Source organism: Halichondria panicea, chromosome 1, assembly GCF_963675165.1.
Source record: "Halichondria panicea chromosome 1, odHalPani1.1, whole genome shotgun sequence".
NCBI lineage: Eukaryota > Metazoa > Porifera > Demospongiae > Suberitida > Halichondriidae > Halichondria > Halichondria panicea.
In genome coordinates this window covers 642,041-661,889 of record NC_087377.1, presented here as the reverse complement: position 1 = coordinate 661,889, position 19,849 = coordinate 642,041, and the positions used below count along the sequence as shown (strand labels likewise).

Genomic DNA, 19,849 nt, shown 5'->3' with positions numbered 1-19,849 from the left:
TACGCAAACAGAAAATGTATTGTCAACTGGAATTGAACGCACATGTTTTATTCGTATACTCACCGTGATTACGATTTATTGTACAATTTTAAAACGGGTGAAAGTGTTGATAAGTCAGCAACAATTAACTGGACACAAAGAATCTGAGAATGAAGCAACTTGGCAGCTAACCTTGTCATTGTAGTATCATATGCAGATAGTTTATTACTATCATGGAATGCTCACTTCACTTACTGTGTACTTTGTTATTCTTAATTTCATTTTAATATCATGTCATTGTCAGACTAAATCAAGAAATTGAGTTTTACAGCACGTGATCACTTTATTGACTGTGAACCATTTCATTCATCACTTGATATCATATAATAAGTGAAATGGAAATAATTATAATTATTATTAAAAAGTATCCAGTGCATGTGTATAGATCTCTTTTTCTCTCCTATTGTGATGGTGGCAGTCTCCCAGTATCACTTGAGCATCTCCTCCACCCCTCACCTAGTACCTGCTTGCAGTCATGCTCTCCTCTGGGTCTCCCAGTATCACTTGAGCATCTCCTCCACCCCTCACCTAGTACCTGCTTGCAGTCATGCTCTCCTCTGGGTCTCCCAGTATCACTTGAGCATCTCCTCCACCCCTCACCTAGTACCTGCTTGCAGTCATGCTCTCCTCTGGGTCTCCCAGTATCACTTGAGCATCTCCTCCATCCCTCACCTAGTACCTGCTTGCAGTCATGCTCTCCTCTGGGTCTCCCAGTATCACTTGAGCATCTCCTCCACCCCTTACCTAGTACCTGCTTGCAGTCATACTCTCCTCTGGACCTAGGGCTCTGATAATTGACATTATTCAGTAGATCCTGCGCATTGTTAAGTTACTGTATTGGTATAAATATGTAATGAGCTGCCTTGCGTTGCTGTTCCGTTGTTACGCCAGCTTGCCGTTAAAAAAAAAACGCAACGGGAACTTATCTGACGGCTATACATGTACTACAATGATACGTATCGCCAAACACTTTTGAGAGGTCTTGTTTTATGGTTTCATAAAATTGGAACCACTGAAATCAGCTCCGGAAGCATTGAATTGTAGTTTAGTATAATTAGTATATCAACTGGACCTCTGAGGTACACAATTGCAAATGATACAAAATGTGCAACAATTTTATTTAATCATTAATCATTATGTTATGATCGATTGTCCTTTACAGTCGATATTCAAAACCAAACCTACTTGAAGAAACTGGACGAGCTGATGACCGACGAAAACAACACCATCGAGCTACACTATCTCAAGACGCACTTCATTGGTCCCTCGGGTCTTGGCAAAACGACCACTCGACAGCGGCTTGTTGGATCCATCACTAACCTGTCTATGCTACCAGAAGATCAAAGGAAACGTTGCAGTACATTACTAGCCGAGTGTGAACAAGTATTGGCCTTTGTGGACAAATCTGGAACAAAGCTTGAATTCAAAGCATCTTCAAGTCTAGAGGAAGAAACACAGTTTATCTTCTCTTACCTTATGTCCTGTGAACCTATTGAAGACAGCACTGTCAGTCCACCTAAGGAACAGCCCACGCAAGAAACCACTGTCCCCAAGAAGCAAACTCAACTCAAGATCGATGAAGCACCCAAAGGGCCAACACCAGAACCACCGGAAAAGGTTGTGAAAGTGACGACTGTAGATGTTGGAAAGGTTGTCTCTAGACTCCGGAGTATTGTGGGTTCAGGAGAGTACACTAAAGAGCTGCTGAACAAAGTCCTACTCAATCTGGTCGATATCGGTGGGCAGCCTGGATTCGTGGAGATGTTTCCATTTCTAAGCAAAGGCGCAGGGATTTTCCTGGTATTCTTTCGACTGGACAAAGACCTCGATGACATGTGTCAAGTCTCCTACGAACGAGGAAAGGACAAGATCACACCGTACGATTCAACGTACACAAGCAGAGAAACACTCTCTCAAATCCTCTCAGCTATCAGCCACCATACCAAGATTGACTCGGATATTGACAGAGAGCAGTGTAGTAAACTGGGCAATCTAGGCTCTGCTGAGCCTGTTGCTACCCTCATAGGTACTTTCAAGGATGAACTGGCAATGCAAATCAAAGTCGATCTTCTGTACGAGAAATGTTGTGCCTCCGCAAAATCTGTCTGCAAAAACGATGGCACCACTGCCAGCAAGAGCGAAGGCACCACTGCCAGCAAGAGCAATAGTACCACTGCCAGCAAGAGCGATGGCACCACTGCCAACAATAGCGATGGCACCACTGCCAGCGAGAGCGATGGCACCACTGCCAGCGAGAGCGATGGCACCACTGCCAACAATAGCGATGGCACCACTGCCAGCGAGAGCGATGGCACCACTGCCAGCGAGAGCGATAGCACCACTTCCAGCAAGAGCGATGGCACCACTGCCAGCAAGAGCCAAAAAGAACACGATCAAAAGAAAGCAATTCGAAACATTTTGACTCGACAAAAGAGTGATGAGTATGCTAACGTCAGTGCAGAAGACATGGCTGCCATTGAGCAAACAGTCAGCCAACACCTCAACTCAGACACTTTCAAGAAAGATGTCCAAGACCGTTTAGAGCAAAAGTTGACAGAGAAAAACGAAGCCTTGACCAAGATTACCAGCAAGTTTGAGAAATTACTTTCTAACCCAAAAGACAAGAAGTTTATAGCAGTGGACAACTACGAAGGCACTGATTCTGATATGGGACCTCTTCGTGAACATCTTCATGGCTTATTCAGTAGCTATTTCAAAGATGCCAAGCTTCGAATTCGCCCACAACAGCTTTTGTTTGGAGTTGTACTGAGAAAAGAGTTTGACATTGTGTCTATGGAAGATTGCATTCGTATCGGTACCGAGGGATTAAAGATGAGAGAGAAGGAGGTTCGATTCACCGTTTGGTACCTGGATCGGTACGTTGGAGCTTTGATCTATCATCCAGAGATCAAGGACAAAGATGGTTGGTTTGGGAACTTTGTCATTTGCAACCCTCAAGTGGTATTCAACAGCCTCAGTGTTCTCGTTGTCAATCCGCTGCTGGAGCTCCATTCTGAAAAGAGTATTATTCTGTTTAAGGAAGCTGAGAGAAGGAATTGGATACTCAAGGGGCAATTCTCACTGAAAACAATCACTCGATGCCATTCGGAGGAAAACCACGGTGTGAAGAAAGACCAGTTGATTCCTGTTGAGAAGCTGCTCATACTACTCGAGCATTCCCATCTCTTAGCCAAAATCACAACAGTGGTGAAGGAAGGCCTTACCACAGAAAAAGTCGAAACGACATTTTTCATCCCCGCTATTCTCCAGTGTGCATCTCGCAAGGAACTAACAAAATCACCACCCACTGGTATTGATACACCCTCTCCAATCAAAGTCACATTTGACCCCCAATATGTTCCCATTGGAGTATTCTGTGCTATGATCAGTGAATTGGTCTCAAGGGGGAGTAAAGGCAAAGGCATTCTGGGCATGACTTGGAAACTTGCCACTGATACCTCAGTAAAGAGAAACCTCGTCTCCTTTCACATTGACGAATCTGCCAAGCATTTTGTTACCCTGATTGCTCATGTCGATAGCTATGAGATACGGATTATTCGACAGAACAGGAATCATACGATGCACGAGCTTTGTTCCTACGTCCTCTCAACCCTCCTGTTGGTGATGAAGGATATTAGTCCACTACTCACTCCAATTATTGCCTTCGACTGCTACTGTGGCAAACATGAAGATGGTTCCAAGCTTTGCCTCCTCACAACAGGAGCTGATCCCTGCTTTAGCTGCAACAGTCTGAGCCTTCACCAAGAATGCTGGTTTGCAGAAGTAAGTAATAAATAGTAACTTTGTGAAGCATTATTTAAATTTGTGTTTTTGTATCAGGAAGTCAGCAAAGGAGATGATGTGTTCCTCCTTGCCCTGCCCTTTGCCTCTGATCGAGAGTTGAGGGACAAGAATCTCTCCTTCGAGTGGAGCAAGAGAACACCCAGAGTTAGAGGGACTGAAAATGAATTGAAATTCAAGGCTTCGTCAAATAGTCACTTCAAGGGCTTTATCAGTTGTGAGATCTCCAAGAACCAGAAGCCTTTCTTCACTGTGTACCACTGCCTCAAAGAGAGTGTTGGTGAGAATAATGTCAGAGCATGTGTGCAGATTGTGTGTACATTGTTACGTGTGTACTCTACAATGTGTGATTATATTTGAATTGTTACAGAGGACACCTCCAGCTCTGAAACTGATGAGCTGTTTGCAGATGTGAAGGAAGTGATCAAAAAGATACGCTCTGACTGGTACAGCCTGGCTATAGAACTGGACATTGACTATGCAACTAGGAAGGTGAGACCTTAACAATGACTACCTCCACCACCTTGAGTATATTCTCCCAGTGTAGTCCCTTCATTCTAATTATGTGTGTGCACTATTTAATTGACTGCTACTGTTATTTAATGGTTGAATAGTGAGCGTTTCAATTGTAAGCATTTGACTCTGCATATTTGGTGGCGTCTTGTATGAAGTAACAACCTATTTAACAGGCAACGTAATGTTGAGCTCTTACTAAGTATTTAATACTGTGTTTCACTGTGTGTACTGATACAGAGTCTTGAGAAGGACTATCGCTGGGTTGAGCCGTGCTTTGAGGCCATGCTGACACACTGGGTGAAGCGCTCCTCTCCTCCCCCCTCCTGGTCTGCCCTTGTTAGAGCACTAGAGTCTCCCGCCATTGCTCGTGGGGACATTGCAGCAACCATTAAGGTTGGCAACTATATTACAAGTCTTTACAGAACATGTTCTATAATTATACATTATATAAACACAAGTAACTAATATTTGATTTCTCTTTACAGACAAAAGCTACCAGCGACATCTCTCCTGATATTTGTCCTCTCACTGACTGTGGTAAGCACATTAATCTTGATTTAATTAACAGCCGTGAATAATGATGTAGCTGATCTTATCAGTACAATACAGCGTGTCCTTCAGTAATGTGTGTTTTAGTTAGTAGGCATTGCTTAGGAATAATGACAGTGTTATGTTGTTGTCATGATTGTGTGTTCCTTCCAGAGGGACTGAGTGTGGATCATCATTTGAGGGTAGTGAGGACAGCTGCCTGGGAGGTGAGGGGGACATGGCGTCCTCTGGGAGAGCAGTTGGGTGTCAATGAGGGGACACTAGATGTGAGTGCTCTGCTGTGTGTGTACTGAACACTGTATAGCAGTAGATGACTGTGTACTAATAGCCCTGTGCTCATACAGTCAGGCATCATCAGTTAAGGAATGTGCCAGCAAGCAGTACTGCACGTTTTCAATTTTGCTAAGCTTATGTTTTAATGGCCTTACATAACAAGGGAATATCCTGATGTGCTTATCTTTAGTTCATACAGGAGTTTTAGCTGGGAGGGGGAAACGTTTAATTGAGGGGGTCTGGGGTCCTTCCCCTGGAAAAATTGTTGGAATGGTTATCTGAGGTGCAGGGTTTTTTGTGTGCATAAAATTAATTTCACTAGTCTAATGAGATTGTAGACCTTTTTAAGGAGAAAGTCATACATTTTTATTATGACATCATTAATATTCAGATTTCTAGGGGGGGATATTTTGGCTGTGGGTGGGAAATCCCAGGGCCCCCCCCCTCTGTATGAAACCTGTTAGTAGTTTTGTTTCTTTAGTTGTGTGGGTGGCTGTGTTGCTTCTAATTAAAATTCCTTTCAACAATTAACTTGACATGATTCATAATTTCAGCCGATATACCGTAGAACTTGGATAGTGCAGAATGATGTCATTATAATAACAATGTACACTGCAGGTGATAGCTGAGGAGAATGCCAGAAGACCCAACAGTGTCACCAAGTGTTTCACACACATGCTCATAGAGTGGTTGCTAGGTGGTCCACAACTGGAGGACTTGTTGACAGCTCTAGAGTCTCCCGTTATCAGTAGAGCTGACATTGCTGAGGACCTCAAGGGAAGACTGCAAGTGACTCTAGCCTGACAATATCCTCTAGCCATTATAAACTGTGACTGATGGTATTTATTTTTTAATTTTGTTCTTTATCAATTACAAGTGTTTGTGTGGTGACTACTAGCACTCTATCCACCATAATTATACCTGATGTGAATGCTTTGTTGAGTCAATGTCTGTCCACACAATTGCACATGCCAGCTATGTTATCAATGATAAATGTATTGTAACTGTGTAGCATCAGAAGAGAGCCGTCATCAAAATTAAACTTATTTATGAGCTCCTGATAATACACAGATTGGTGAAGAATGGGTGTGGCCTAGTGGTTAAGGGTGTGGCTAGTAGATCAGCTCTCGTGAGAGGACACGGGTTCTCATGGAGACTGTAAGGTTTATAAAATACACATAATTCTTAATGACTTATATAGTTAATGATCTTTACCACTTTTATTGTAATAATTATTATTATGTCATAACAAGAGCATAATTATGTACTCTTGGTCATAATTAATTTTTAGCAGTAGAAATTAAAAAATACAACAGTTAAAATTGTCAATGATGGTCAATGTTGTCTTGTGTCCTTGGTAACGGGCTTGCTTGTGTTTACTTTCTTGACAATGTCTTCAACTTATCCCATCAGTGTCCATGATTATAAGAAACAGCGTGTCTACAGAGAAATGGGGGATGAGGGAAAGTGGTCGTATTTATATAATTATAGTACACGACAATTTCACATGCAGCATAATGTACAGTTACACACACACCCACACACAAGCTGAGACCACACCCCCTAGCGTACCTCATCATGACTATGGAAATATCGCTGGCGTTGTGATGGAGGCTCCATTCACTGTGGGTCTGACACAGCATGAGCATCTGTGAATGTGTGTGTGTGTGTGTGTGTGTGTGCGCGTATGTGCACGTGTGCGTGCGTGCGTGTGTGTGTGTGTGTGCGTGTGTGTGTGCGTGTGTGCGGGGGGGGGGGGGGCAGATACATCTGAGATGATGCTATGTATAGGCAAATGAAATAAGTGGTCCATTTGTGTGGGTAATTCAATCGTTATACAGTGCATCCAGCTTAGAGAGTAGATTACCACAACTTTGTGAGTAGCTGTACTTAAATGTAAATATCTTCGATTGGAACATTTTTAAGAAATGGTGTTGATACCAATGTGTAGGTAAATGACCGAGCTACAACATAACCAAAAATGTTTCCATGGAAACATAAGGTGGTGGGTTTGTGGTGATTAATAAAACAACAACAAATTGTTATAGTGGGTAATCGGTTAGAAACAGTAATCTTGTACAGCTAAGGTCCTAGACTTCATCACATAATTGTTCAATGGTTTAGGTATCCTGGCCATCCCTTTATGGGTGTTACAAATGTTCACAGTGTTTATAATTCATGTTTTACTGGTTTTTAGGTACACTTTTGGTTAGAGTAATATCTTCTGAACATTTTATAGCTTAGCTTTAAAAGTTCTCTGGTAAGTTTACAAATAAATGGGCTACATTTTGATACCAAGAACATCCTATATCATTGTTGAGATATCACTGAAAAACTACATATTCTACTATTTTCTACCGTTTTGATGACATCACAAGCTGCTAACCACAGATCGATGACACTCTAATTAACCACGTAAGTGGGCGTACAATAACTGTACACCCACTCTTGTTTGTGGTTGATTAAAGCATCATTGGTTTGTGGTTTGCAGCTGTTGATGTCATCAAAACAGCAGAATTTTGTAGCTTTTCAGTGTTATCTCAGCAATGGAATAAGCATATAGGATGTTCTTGGTATCAAAACGTAGCCCATTAATTTTATCTATGTACAGAACACGAACCATTACCCTAGCTGACTGGTGTACACAACCAATGTCACCTCACTCCATCCCATTAGTTACCCTAGCTGACTGGTGTACACAACCAATGTCACCTCACTCCATCCCATTAGTTACAACAAAGAGCAGAAATGATCTCACTAGTGTGTAGTGTGTACACAAAGCTGGTGCAACCAACCACGACCACTAATTGCATTAGTCAAGTAAACACATACCCAGTGTGTGTGTGTGTGTGTGTGTGTGTGAGTGTGTGTGAGTGTGTGTGTGTGTGTGTGTGTGTTTGCAGAGGTTAGGCAGGGGGTCATACAAGGGGAAAGCCCCCTCCCCTGAAATGTAATAGTTGTATGATGAGAACAGAGCTAAAACCACAACAATAATCCACTAGGTTCAGCGATCTTACAATACTAAACTTAATTAGGGAATTGAAAGAACTCTGACACCTTGTTAGGTCTGACAACACGGAGGAAATTTAAAGCTGTTACTAAGAGAGAAATGTGCATGGCCAGGCCATGGTCGTGTGTGTGTGTGTGTGTGTGTGTGTGTGTGTGGGTGTGTGTGTGTGTGTGTGTGGATCGAGGGAGGGTACAATTATTACAGAGCAAAGCTACTAATAAAAGAAATGTGGGCTATACAGATATTATGTATACATTTACACACACACACACACACACCTTGCTGGGGTGAGGTGGTTTCTTGCTGACTGATGTGTTGTACTTTGCTGCTGTATGTGCTATATATAATAGAGAGACGATTGGTTCATTTCACCAGGCCTGGAGGGAGTCAGGTCAATACTCCTGGAGGGGGGTTGAAATTAGATACTCAAAAGTTGTGTTTACGAGTGAGCTTCGTTAGATACGATATCATTTGTAAATCTTCTGAAACATAAAATTTGAATAGGCCATTATTAGCTGGTAATCATCGTATGAACCAGCAACAATATTGGTACAGCTCAGAATGGTGTAGGTCATGTGATAGCATCTCCTGACACCCACTCTCTGACACACGTACCTGTGTGTGCTTGCCACCTCCATTCCCTCAGTCTAGGAGTAGACACCATACAGGCAGGGTGAAGGATACAATAGCACACACAGAGATGTTGGAGCACTGTGGGAGGAGGGAGATGTATTGATGAGCATCACTACACTAGTCACTATAGTGATACACACGCACCTGTGTGTGCTTGATACCTCCATTCCCTCAGTCTAGGAGTAGACACCATGTAGGCAGGGTGAAGGATACAATAGCACACACAGAGATGTTGGAGCACTGTGGGAGGAGGGAGATGTATTGATGAGCATCATTACACTAGTCACCATAGTGAGACATGTGTACACACGCACCTGTGTGTGCTTGACACATCCATTCATGAGGCAGTGATTAAACCTGGGTAACAAATGTGGAACACATCGTACATGCAGTTGATCGAGACATGAGCAAAGAAATGGCAAACTATTACAACATGCCTATACAGTGCATGGGCTAACTTTGTGGAGGAGGCTAATCACATATTAATAGGTTGCTCTATAAGCTTATATATATGAATTGTTCGTAAACAATAGTTACATATACATTTGGCAGCTAGTGAATTGAACCCACTCACGGGAACGTAAACTATTGCTAGTGAATTGAACCCACTCACGGGAACGCAAAACTATTGCTAGTGACTAAACACCGTCACACATGCAAGGGGGAGTACAGCGCAAATAGCACAAACTACAAAACACAGTCACACATGCAAGGGGGGAGTACAGCGCAAATAGCACAAACTACAAAACACAGTCCCACATGCAAGGGGGGAGTACAGCGCAAAAAAGATTCACGAATTAAACGGAAGGGGTGGGGGTCTTTCAACAGTTGATCTAATGTCAAAAATTTTATAATATTCCGAAAGCTTAGGTAAATACCTTTTAAATGACGTGTTTCAATCCAATATTTCATCCGGGCCCTTAATTTGTTATTTTTAGACCTCGGACCATGGGGACTAAATTATCAAATAATGTTATCTTTCAAATAAATATGAACTTTGATGGCACCATTTGAAAGGTCTGTTTCTAAGCAATCAGAAAACCCAAGCTTTCGCTGGTGCATTCAGCGCACTCGCATAAAAAACACAAAACAAGGGGGTACAATGCAGCTGTTGTGAATTATTGAACCCACTCATGGGAACGTAAAACTATTGCTAGTGAATTGAACCCACTCATGGGAACGTAAAACTATTGCTAGTGAATTGAACCCACTCACGGGAACGCAAAACTATTGCTAGTGAATTGAACCCACTCACGGGAACGCAAAACTATTGCTAGTGAATTGAACCCACTCACGGGAACGCAAAACTATTGCTAGTAAATTGAACCCACTCACGGGAACGCAAAACTATTGCTAGTGAGTTGAACCCACTCACGGGAACGCAAAACTATTGCTAGTGAGTTGAACCCACTCACGGGAACGCAAAACTATTGCTAGTGAATTGAACCCACTCACGGGAACGCAAAACTATTGCTAGTGAATTGAACCCACTCACGGGAACGCAAAACTATTGCTAGTGAATTGAACCCATGCACTCACGGGAACGTAAAACTATTGCTAGTGACTAAACACAGTCACACATGCAAGGGGGGAGTACAGCGCAAAAAGCACAAACTACAAAACACAGTCACACATGCAAAGGGGGAGTACAGTGTAAAAAGCACAAACTACAAAACACAGTCACACATGCAAGGGAGGAGTACAGCGCAAAAAGCACAGACTACAAAACACAGTCACACATGCAAGGGGGGAGTACAGCGCAAAAAGCACAGACTACAAAACACAGTCACACATGCAAGGGGGGAGTACAGCGCAAAAATCTCAAACTACAAAACACAGTCACACATGCAAGGGGGAGTACAGCGCGAAAAGCACACAAACTATAAAACACAGTCACACATGCAAGGGGGGAGTACAGCGCAAAAATTATATAATTTAAACAACTTTCAGGAGGTCATAACTTCACTAAAAAGCAATCAATATCAAAACTAAGAGATGAATTCTGTAGCTCTAGACAAGGCCTATCACATGACATGCTCAGATTACAGGTCTGGTGGGGGAAAGAGTCACACTCTGCACGCGGCAGTACTCACTATTTCTTAATTGTGTTCCTTTATCTACAGTGCAAGACGTCCAATGGGTTGTACGTAACTCCACAGTGTCACCTTGTAACTCCTCAATCATATGTTGTCATAGCAACTTGTCACTGACTCCGCCCCTCTCGTTCTCTCCATCACTGTACGCAATGAAGTAACGGGTCAACAAAATTAATGTGTAGCAATGGATGCATTTGATACAGAGGCTGTATAGTTTGATCACTAGTAATGATATCTATTAGCAGATATTGAATGCCAGTCATCTAAAGCAGCCTATACACTATACTAGGTGGTCCACTTTTGATCATGACTAGCCACTCACTTGTACTCGCTGCGCTGCTCTTTGCCTCATGATCCATTGCTGCTGGTCTTTTGGAGGAGTATTCACCAGATATCCAGCCTTGTGGAAGCTCCTAGAGGGAAGGACAAGTGAACGCTTTTCCTCACCAGCCGTCTTTATCTTGTGTGTGAGTGTGTCTGGTAAAGGGTGTTTACCAGACACCTTTAAAAGGGTATGTCATCAAATCTACAAAATGAAACATATTTTGTCTAATGGTTTGACGATCTTTACCCACTGGCCATGTGGTGCATTCATTACAGTTCTAATACTCTGAGAGCACATCCATTGGAGTGGTCCTACTAGCTAGCACGGTGCACTGGACACAATGGACCAACACTCTGACTCAGGGGAAAGGTGAGCGCTACCTTTAATATTACTAGGCAATAATAATTGATGACTTATTAATTTTCAGTAGAACTCCGCACTTTTATGTATAGTTGAGATTGTCCATTTAGTTATTGAAAAGCCTATCACATTACACAGCTTACTGCATACTGCTACTGAATCTCAACAAGCTGAAATGGCTACAAATTCTCCTGCAATTCTGTGCACTTTGACCCCTGTGTTTGCTATCCCCCAGGTACAGGACACCTCCATTAACTTCACTGTTTGCAGGTGGTTGCAGGCACATTTTGAGGAAAGTGTTGGAGCTGAAGAGGGCGCTGGACTCTACTACCACTGTGTTATAAAAACATCGCGAGCTTTCCACTGTGTTGCAGAAACAGCGCGAGATAATGTGTGTATTTAGTAGTGCTACAAGACTGTACATACACGATCAATTATTGCAGCTCAAGTTGATCAGTCAAAGATCTACAAGATGATGCCCGAATCGCTTACTATCTCGAAAATTTGGGTGTGATCTGCTTCTGTCAAGTGGTAAGTAGTAGTTGTGTATAATTCCACTTTGTTACTTGGCTTTTTCGATTCTCTAGAAGCTTCATACAGTCTAATACTTATTGTGCTTGGTATATAGCACATAGCTGTAGAGTTTAAACTCCTAAGAAGCTTTGCTTCACCTTTTTTTGTGTGCAGGAACTGTATGTACTAGGTGTGGCTTATATACAAATGTGATCTCGTGTGTGACTGTGAACGAAGAAACACTTGCAGTGGCCCAGCTCTACCAAGCTTCCTAAGCTGTATGTTGACTGTAGTGATGTTTAGAGTATTCTTTAGGGCCTATGATACACTTTGATAAAATAATACAGCCTGAATGGCAGATAGCCTCGGTGCGCATGCGCAAGCGAGGTATACGGTAGTGTGTCTGTGTGTGTGTGTGTGTGTGTGTGTGTGTGTGTGTGTGTGTGTGTGTGTGCGTGTGTGCGTGCGTGCGTGCGTGCGTGCGTGCATGCGTGTAGACTGCTACAGCTGCTCAAGGATGAATCAAGTGCAAGTAAGAGTTTCTATAGGCTTCTAGTCATGGATTTAAATTCGTCGATTTGCCAAATTATGCTTCGTTCTTGAGTTATGCCTAGTTTTGCTTACTTGGAATGCCATTGCAGCCTTTTCAGAAGAACACGTAGCCAAACTTGTTTACCGAGTGTTGCTACTCTACTTAGTAGTTAGCTCTGCACTATAGAACGCTAGCTATTGGTAGCTGCAAGAGTGAGAAGAGAGCTGCAAGGCTCTGCTACTTGAATGCAGCTTTAGACTTGAACTTTTGGGCATCAATCGTTTTTAACAACAATCATGGTCGATCATTACAAACTCAGCAAAATTAAATTGTTTATCATGTGCTATTAGTAGCTATTAGTAGCTTTATGTTATGTAGCTTTGGTATCTCCACCGAGGCATCAGCACCTGCGGTGCTTTCATTGTATCTAGAATTTGTAGTACTAAGAACCCTTCATCATCTTTCTTTGTGTGTACAGAGTATTGCTGGATCACAGATGCGTGTGATTCTCAGGTGGTGGAGCAGTCAACCAAACGTACGTGTCACAAGGTGAGTGATAGGCTGTGTATTATTAATCTACCGAGCGATGCAGTACGTATATATGTACGCGTAGCTTTGTTGCTTTAAATAATTATAATGATTAGTGTGTATCATTAGCGTACATCATGTGACTATAATGAAGCCGTACTAATAAATAATAATTATCATAAACAGTAAATAAGATAATAATTATAATATTTACAAGTTCTTATGCCACAAATAGAAACAGTCTGATGTTGGGTTTCCACCATGGCAGAGCCAGACACCACACTCGTTACATCTGTCAGTCCTCTTGTTGGAGTCCTTCCAGCAGAACGCACACCATCCCCGTTTACATCTCTTTGCAGGTGGTTGCAGGCACATGTTTTGACAACATACTCACCAAGTCCAACCTGTCTCTTCTTTTGCTTCCCCGTGTATATGTCAAATTTGTGGAAATAGCCGTTAGCACTATCTGCCAATACCCATACCTTGATCCCCCGTTTGATCAGTTTCATAGGCATATTATATTGCTTTAAGGAAGACTGCCCCTGAAACTTAATCATTGCTTCGTCCACTGCTACATTCTGTGTAGGGTTGTACAAAGCTTCGAACCTCTCACCCAGGTGCTCAATGAGGGGGCGGATCTTCCCTAACCGATTGTACGAGGGGTCACCTCGTGGAACAAGATGGTCGTTGTCCACGAAGTGCAGATACTGGGAGATATCACGGAATCTCTGCCTTGAGATTACATCGGCGATGGGTGCATAGTGGTCTCGGCTCCAATAGTCATTGATCGATGGCAGGTGATTGAGTCCCATGAGGATGGAGAATCCGAAGAAGGCCCAGAGCTCTTAAACTGTGTGTTGAGTCCACGTTCGGTATGCCTCCTCTCCCATTACATGTCTAGCGTAGTTGTTGCTCTCACACACAATGTGTTCCTGCAGACCATTGTTAAAAAATAGTAGAAAACACTTCTTCTGGCCTCTCGGAGATGTCCACTGTTGGTCCTACTGCTGACTCAAATGACTTGATAGTCAGGGTGTGCAATTCACTCCTCCAGGTAGGTTGCTCATTGCCTAAATAAATGTGAGGGTAATAATAATTACCTGTACATTAGTTTTGTGTGGTAGTCTAACTGATTGTAATTGTACTTCATAACATTGCACAAACCGTGTGACGAGTCGCTTGGACCACTTGTGTCGTCACTTGTGTCGTCTAGGAAAGGATTTATCAATAGCTGGTACAAATTGTTAACCTTATAATTATTAATAAATAATTATTGTTAAAAATAATTATAACAATAATAGGGAATTTCGCCTCACGTAGACAGTAAATTTCAAAATGAGCGTTCGGTGAGTTTCTTCAACGTCTGCGCTTGACCTGTTTAAAGCTTCGTAGAGACCCAAATTTTTACAGGTAGCTAGAGGAAGGGTTGAAGTTAGCACCTGTGAAAAAAAAATTTTTGCCCATGTTTTTTATTTCTACTAAATTGGCCTATAGCTTAATTTAATTATTGCCGCGTTAAGGGCCCTTTTCATTGCCACTGTCACAATTTAATTTACCTTGTGCAGGATTGCTGTCTGTTGACGGGGGCTCCATTTCTACATGTACGTTGTAATAAATTATATCGGTATTCAGTTTAGTTTTAGACCCCACCTTCATCCCAATCAGAAAATTCTTCGTCACTGCCCTGCATGACTGGCTCATCCCTGTCCGCTGTTACCTCTTCCATATCCTCTTCCCACTCCTCTGCAGGTTCCTCATCATTCAAGATGTCTTGTAGAACCTCCTCCGTGGTCCAGTGTGGCCTCTTGGCCATGCCTGCAGCTCTATATTATTATTAAAAAATGTTTTTTCATGTTATAAATATTTTGTGTTTGTTGGGTGGTATAAAAACAACAGTAGTATTCAAGCGTCTGTATCAAAAAAATTTCTGTATGATATAAGCTTTTTACTTTATAATTTTATGGGTACCTTGACGGTGGATAGAATTAGAAGGCGTCCTAGCTTCAGTCCAGCAGCAACCCCACCCAGATTCTTTAGCAGCCAAGAGAAGCAGGACTGCTGCAGCTGAAGCCTATTGGTAAGGTAGAGATGTCAGATTGAAAGTAGTGAGTGGGAGTATTTTTGTACAGTAAATTCAATGGTAAGAAAAGGGACCAGAAAGTGAGTGAACAAGAAGGGCTTTCCACAGCAAGCCCTGGAAGAGTCTAGCAGACAACAGCTGTTCCCAGGGGTAAAAAATAGTGTAGAATTTAATTTTTAGAAAAGTTTTGCAATTTGGTGTTTGTTTTGTGTGTGATTTTTTCTCAAAGGTGATCATCATTAATTTTTGGCAACCAAATATTGTGCAAGGAAACTACTGGTGGTGGTCCTTCTGTGGATGATTTGATTGGTTGTTGTGGTTGCGAAATTTTGTTGCATAGTCTGGTTTGGTGATGATGTGTGATTTAATTATAATGATTTGTCTGGTCAGGAGTGCATTCATTCCTGGTCTGGTATTATGATGATAATAATGATCTGAATTAATTGGTGGTCTTCACTGTTGAATTGATTTGCACAGCACAAACAGCTATGGGTGTAATTTTGTTGTCTGGTGTTATAATATTATGTATTGTGTGTGTATTGATAATACTAGGCTGATGGTTGTCAGCTGTGGTGGTGATTGGCTGGTATTGTATTGTGTGGAGTGGATGGTTTTGTTTGAACTGCGCTCTCAATGTAACCATGCATTTGCTTGTTCTCTTGCAGCCACAATGCACACACACAGCTCCTCCTACTAGATACTGTACTAGTGTTTCATTCTCTCACTGCTTTTGTCTCCTCTCTCCCCCAGGTACAAACAAGCCATGCTGCTCTGGGACCCAGGGAGGATTACTAACCTCATCACTGTATAATGTAGGTACTGAAGGGGGTGGGGCTTGACTGGAGATGTGGGGGAGGGGCTCAGATCTCAACGCCCACTACTATCATTTATTAGTGCTCTTGACTGTTTTGTGTGGAGACATCAAAGATAAGTAAAGATAAGTAAGTATGGCTGGCTTCTTTGGTGTGTAGGTCGATGTCTCTTCACATCAAAAGATAAGTAGCTCCATTGTGTATAGTGTCTCTCATACTCTCTGTGTAGGTTGATTGTGTGTGGAGGAGCCACTGTAACAGCATACACACAAATGAGTAGCTAGCTATGTTGTGTGGCAAGTCTCTCATAATTATGCTCTCTGTGTAGGTTGATGGTCGTGTATATATTGATGGACAAGGCGATGGTTTGATGGTCTGGCACTACCTAACACTGAATGGCTGCTGTACTTGTTCCTTGGTCTAGAGGGGGGTCTGGGGGTCCTTTCCCGGAAAAATTGTTGAGGAATGGTTATCTGAGGTGCATGGTTTTTTGTGTGCATAAAATTAATTTCACGAGATTGTAGACATTTTTAAGGATATACATTTTTATTATGACATCATTAATATTCAGATTTCAAGGGGGGGATATTTTGGCTGGGGGTGGGAAATCCCAGGGCCCCCCCCCTCTGTATGAAACCCTGTTGTAGTTTTGTTTCTTTAGTTGTGTGGGTGGCTGTGTTGCAATTGGTTGGCCACTGAATTCCTTTCAACAATTAACTTGACATGATTCATAATTTCAGCCGATATACCGTAGAACTTGGATAGTGCAGAATGATGTCATTATAATAACAATGTACACTGCAGGTGATAGCTGAGGAGAATGCCAGAAGACCCAACAGTGTCACCAAGTGTTTCACACACATGCTCGTAGAGTGGTTGCAAGGTGGTCCACAACTGGAGGACTTGTTGACAGCTCTAGAGTCTCCCGTTATCAGTAGAGCTGACATTGCTGAGGAACTCAAGGGAAGACTGCAAGTGACTCTAGCCTGACAATATCCTCTAGCCATTATAAACTGTGACTGATGGTATTTATTTTTTTATTTGTTCTTTATCAATTACTAGTGTTTGTGTGGTGACTACTAGCACTCTATCCACCATAATTATACCTGATGTGAATGCTTTGTTGAGTCAATGTCTGTCCACACAATTGCACATGTCAGCTATGTTATCAATGATAAATGTATTGTAACTGTGTAGCATCAGAAGAGAGCCGTCATCAAAATTAAACTTATTTATGAGCTCCTGATAATACACAGATTGGTGAAGAATGGGTGTGGCCTAGTGGTTAAGGGTGTGGCTAGTAGATCAGATCTCGTGAGAGGACACGGGTTCTCATGGAGACTGTAAGGTTTATAAAATACACATAATTCTTAATTACTTATATAGTTAATGATCTTTACCACTTTTATTGTAATAATTATTATTATGTCATAACAAGAGCGCATGCACTCTTGGTCATAATTAATTTTTAGCAGTAGAGATTAAAAAATACAACAATATTAATTTTTATGACTGCATAGGCTAAAAATTTTCAATGATGATCAATATTGTCATGTTTCCTTGGTAACGGGCCGGGCTTGTGTTTACTTTCTTGACAATGTCTTCAACTTATCCCATCAGTGTCCATGATTATAAGAAACAGCGTGTCTACAGAGAAATGGGGGATGAGGGAAAGTGGTCGTATTTATATAATTATAGTACACGACAATTTCACATGCAGCATAATGTACAGTTACACACACACCCACACACAAGCTGAGACCACACCCCCTAGCGTACCTCATCATGACTATGGAAATATCGCTGGCGTTGTGATGGAGGCTCCTTCACTGTGTGTGTGTGTGTGTGTGTGTGTGTGAGTGTGGGGAGAGTACAACGCAAAAAGCACAAACTACAAAACAAAAAAGCACAAACTACAAAACGCAAAACTATTGGTGGTGAATTGAACCCACTCACGGGAACGCAAAACTATTGCTAGTGAATTGAACCCACCCACGGGAACGCAAAACTATTGCTAGTGAATTGAACCCACTCACGGGAACGCAAAACTATTGCTAGTGAATTGAACCCACTCACGGGAACGCAAAACTATTGCTAGTGAATTGAACCCACTCACGGGAACGTAAAACTATTGCTAGTGAATTGAACCCTCTCACGGGAACGCAAAACTATTGCTAGTGAATTGAACCCACTCACGGGAACGCAAAACGATTGCTAGTGAATTGAACCCACCCACGAGAACGCAAAACGATTGCTAGTGAATTGAACCCACCCACGGGAACGCAAAACTATTGCTAGTGAATTGAACCAACTCACGGGAACGCAAAACTATTGCTAGTGAATTGAACCCACTCACGGGAACGCAAAACTATTGCTAGTGAATTGAACCCACTCACGGGAACGCAAAACTATTGCTAGTGAATTGAACCCACTCACGGGAACATAAAACTATTGCTAGTGACCACTCACAGGAACTTAAAACTATTGCTAGTGAATTGAACCCACTCACGGGAACGCAAAACTATTGCTAGTGAATTGAACCCACTCACGGGAACGTAAAACTATTGCTAGTGAATTGAACCCACTCATGGGAACGTAAAACTATTGCTAGTGAATTGAACTCACTCACGGGAACGCAAAACTATTGCTAGTGACCACTCACGGGAACTTAAAACTATTGCTAGTGAATTGAACCCACTCATGGGAACGCAAAACTATTGCTGGTGAATTGAACCCACCGACGGGAACGCAAAACTATTGCTGGTGAATTGAACCCACCCACGGGAAGGCAAAACTATTGCTGGTGAATTGAACCCACCCACGGGAACGCAAAACTATTGCTGGTGAATTGAACCCACTCACGGGAACGCAAAACTATTGCTAGTGAATTGAACCCACTCACGGGAACGCAAAACTATTGCTAGTGAATTGAACCCACTCACGGGAACGCAAAACTATTGCTAGTGAATTGAACCCACCCACGGGAACGCAAAACTATTGCTAGTGAATTGAACCCACTCACGGGAACGCAAAACTATTGCTAGTGAATTGAACCCATCAAGTATAATGGCTGACAATACTTATATAGAACGGCTAGTACGTTTTGCAAAAGAGCCGACTTGGCGTTTATTAATTTGGCATCTCAGGCGTGTTTACTACAGCAATGAGGTTGTATCCTAAACAGGTTATGAGAAGTCTCACCCAGGCAAGGCTATATGCAAGGCCAGGTCTAATCCCCCAGTCAGTGTGAGGACAACACTTCAAGAGTCAAATTAGAGTCAAATTCCCCGTACCTCCCGTGGGGAGGGGGGGGCAACACATTGAGAGGCATTATCACCTGATCATGATTATACAGTATAGGTAGTTGTCACCTGAGCTGAAACTGTGCTTGCTGACACAGCAGACACTGGAGTGTCCCACAATTCGTTGAGATGTCCCTGTACCGAGGGGATAGCAGCAAACACAGAGGTCAAAGTGCACAGAATTGCAGGAGAGTTTGTAGCCATTTCAGCTTGTTGAGATTCAGTAGCAGTAAGCTGTGCAAATTAATGATAGGCTTTCCAATAACTAAAGAATTGCATGGACAATCTCAACTATACATAAAACTCCTACTGAAAATTAATAAGTCATCAATTATTATTGTCTAGTAATAAGGTAGCGCTCACCTTTCCCCTGAGTCAGAGTGTTGGTCCATTGTGTCCAGTGCACCGTGCTAGCTAGTAGGACCACTCCAATGGATGTGCTCTCAGAGTATTAGAACTGTAATGAATGCACCACATGGC

At 42.3% G+C, this 19,849-nt stretch overlaps 1 protein-coding gene and 2 long non-coding RNA genes across 16 annotated transcripts in view; 2 read left to right on the top strand and 1 right to left on the bottom strand.

The window, feature by feature from the left end:
- The window catches only part of LOC135352129 (protein phosphatase 1 regulatory subunit 12A-like), a 77,673-nt gene extending 71,501 nt beyond the window's left edge, over nucleotides 1-6,172 (top strand). For all 6 annotated transcript variants that reach the window (XM_064551336.1, XM_064551352.1, XM_064551326.1 and 3 more), the window contains 6 exons: nucleotides 1,202-3,822; nucleotides 3,880-4,120; nucleotides 4,211-4,332; nucleotides 4,594-4,749; nucleotides 4,842-4,893; nucleotides 5,059-6,172. In XM_064551336.1, coding sequence (XP_064407406.1) covers nucleotides 1,202-3,822; nucleotides 3,880-4,120; nucleotides 4,211-4,332; nucleotides 4,594-4,749; nucleotides 4,842-4,893; nucleotides 5,059-5,198 — 3,332 coding nt within the window. In that variant the 3' untranslated portion in view covers nucleotides 5,199-6,172. The remainder of the gene's footprint in view (nucleotides 1-1,201; nucleotides 3,823-3,879; nucleotides 4,121-4,210; nucleotides 4,333-4,593; nucleotides 4,750-4,841; nucleotides 4,894-5,058) is intronic.
- The window catches only part of LOC135333272 (uncharacterized), a 28,088-nt gene extending 16,273 nt beyond the window's left edge, over nucleotides 1-11,815 (bottom strand). Inside the window, exons 1-9 of one of the 3 annotated variants that reach the window (XR_010393802.1) lie at nucleotides 11,683-11,815; nucleotides 11,240-11,443; nucleotides 10,915-11,057; nucleotides 9,136-9,178; nucleotides 8,966-9,061; nucleotides 8,804-8,899; nucleotides 8,467-8,589; nucleotides 6,751-6,827; nucleotides 6,450-6,618 (exon numbers count right to left, since the gene is read on the bottom strand). This is a non-coding gene — a long non-coding RNA (uncharacterized LOC135333272). Of the gene's footprint in view, nucleotides 1-6,449; nucleotides 6,619-6,750; nucleotides 6,828-8,466; nucleotides 8,590-8,803; nucleotides 8,900-8,965; nucleotides 9,062-9,135; nucleotides 9,179-10,914; nucleotides 11,058-11,239; nucleotides 11,444-11,682 lie in introns of those variants that run through there. The other 2 variants (XR_010393804.1, XR_010393803.1) reach the window with 2 other exon arrangements.
- Nucleotides 11,465-17,190, top strand: LOC135332865 (uncharacterized). Of its 7 annotated transcripts, XR_010393672.1 has the most exons (8): nucleotides 11,465-11,611; nucleotides 11,838-11,993; nucleotides 12,046-12,133; nucleotides 12,290-12,393; nucleotides 13,126-13,196; nucleotides 13,411-14,229; nucleotides 14,741-16,545; nucleotides 16,872-17,190. It is a non-coding gene; the product is annotated as an uncharacterized LOC135332865 (long non-coding RNA). The 7 variants fall into 7 exon arrangements; XR_010393671.1 differs by lacking the exons at nucleotides 11,465-11,611; nucleotides 11,838-11,993; nucleotides 12,046-12,133; nucleotides 12,290-12,393 and having other exon boundaries at nucleotides 12,714-13,196; nucleotides 13,411-13,534; nucleotides 13,793-14,229; XR_010393670.1 differs by lacking the exons at nucleotides 11,465-11,611; nucleotides 11,838-11,993; nucleotides 12,046-12,133; nucleotides 12,290-12,393 and having other exon boundaries at nucleotides 12,715-13,196; nucleotides 14,741-15,252; nucleotides 15,305-16,545.
- Nucleotides 17,191-19,849: the final 2,659 nt, after the last annotated feature.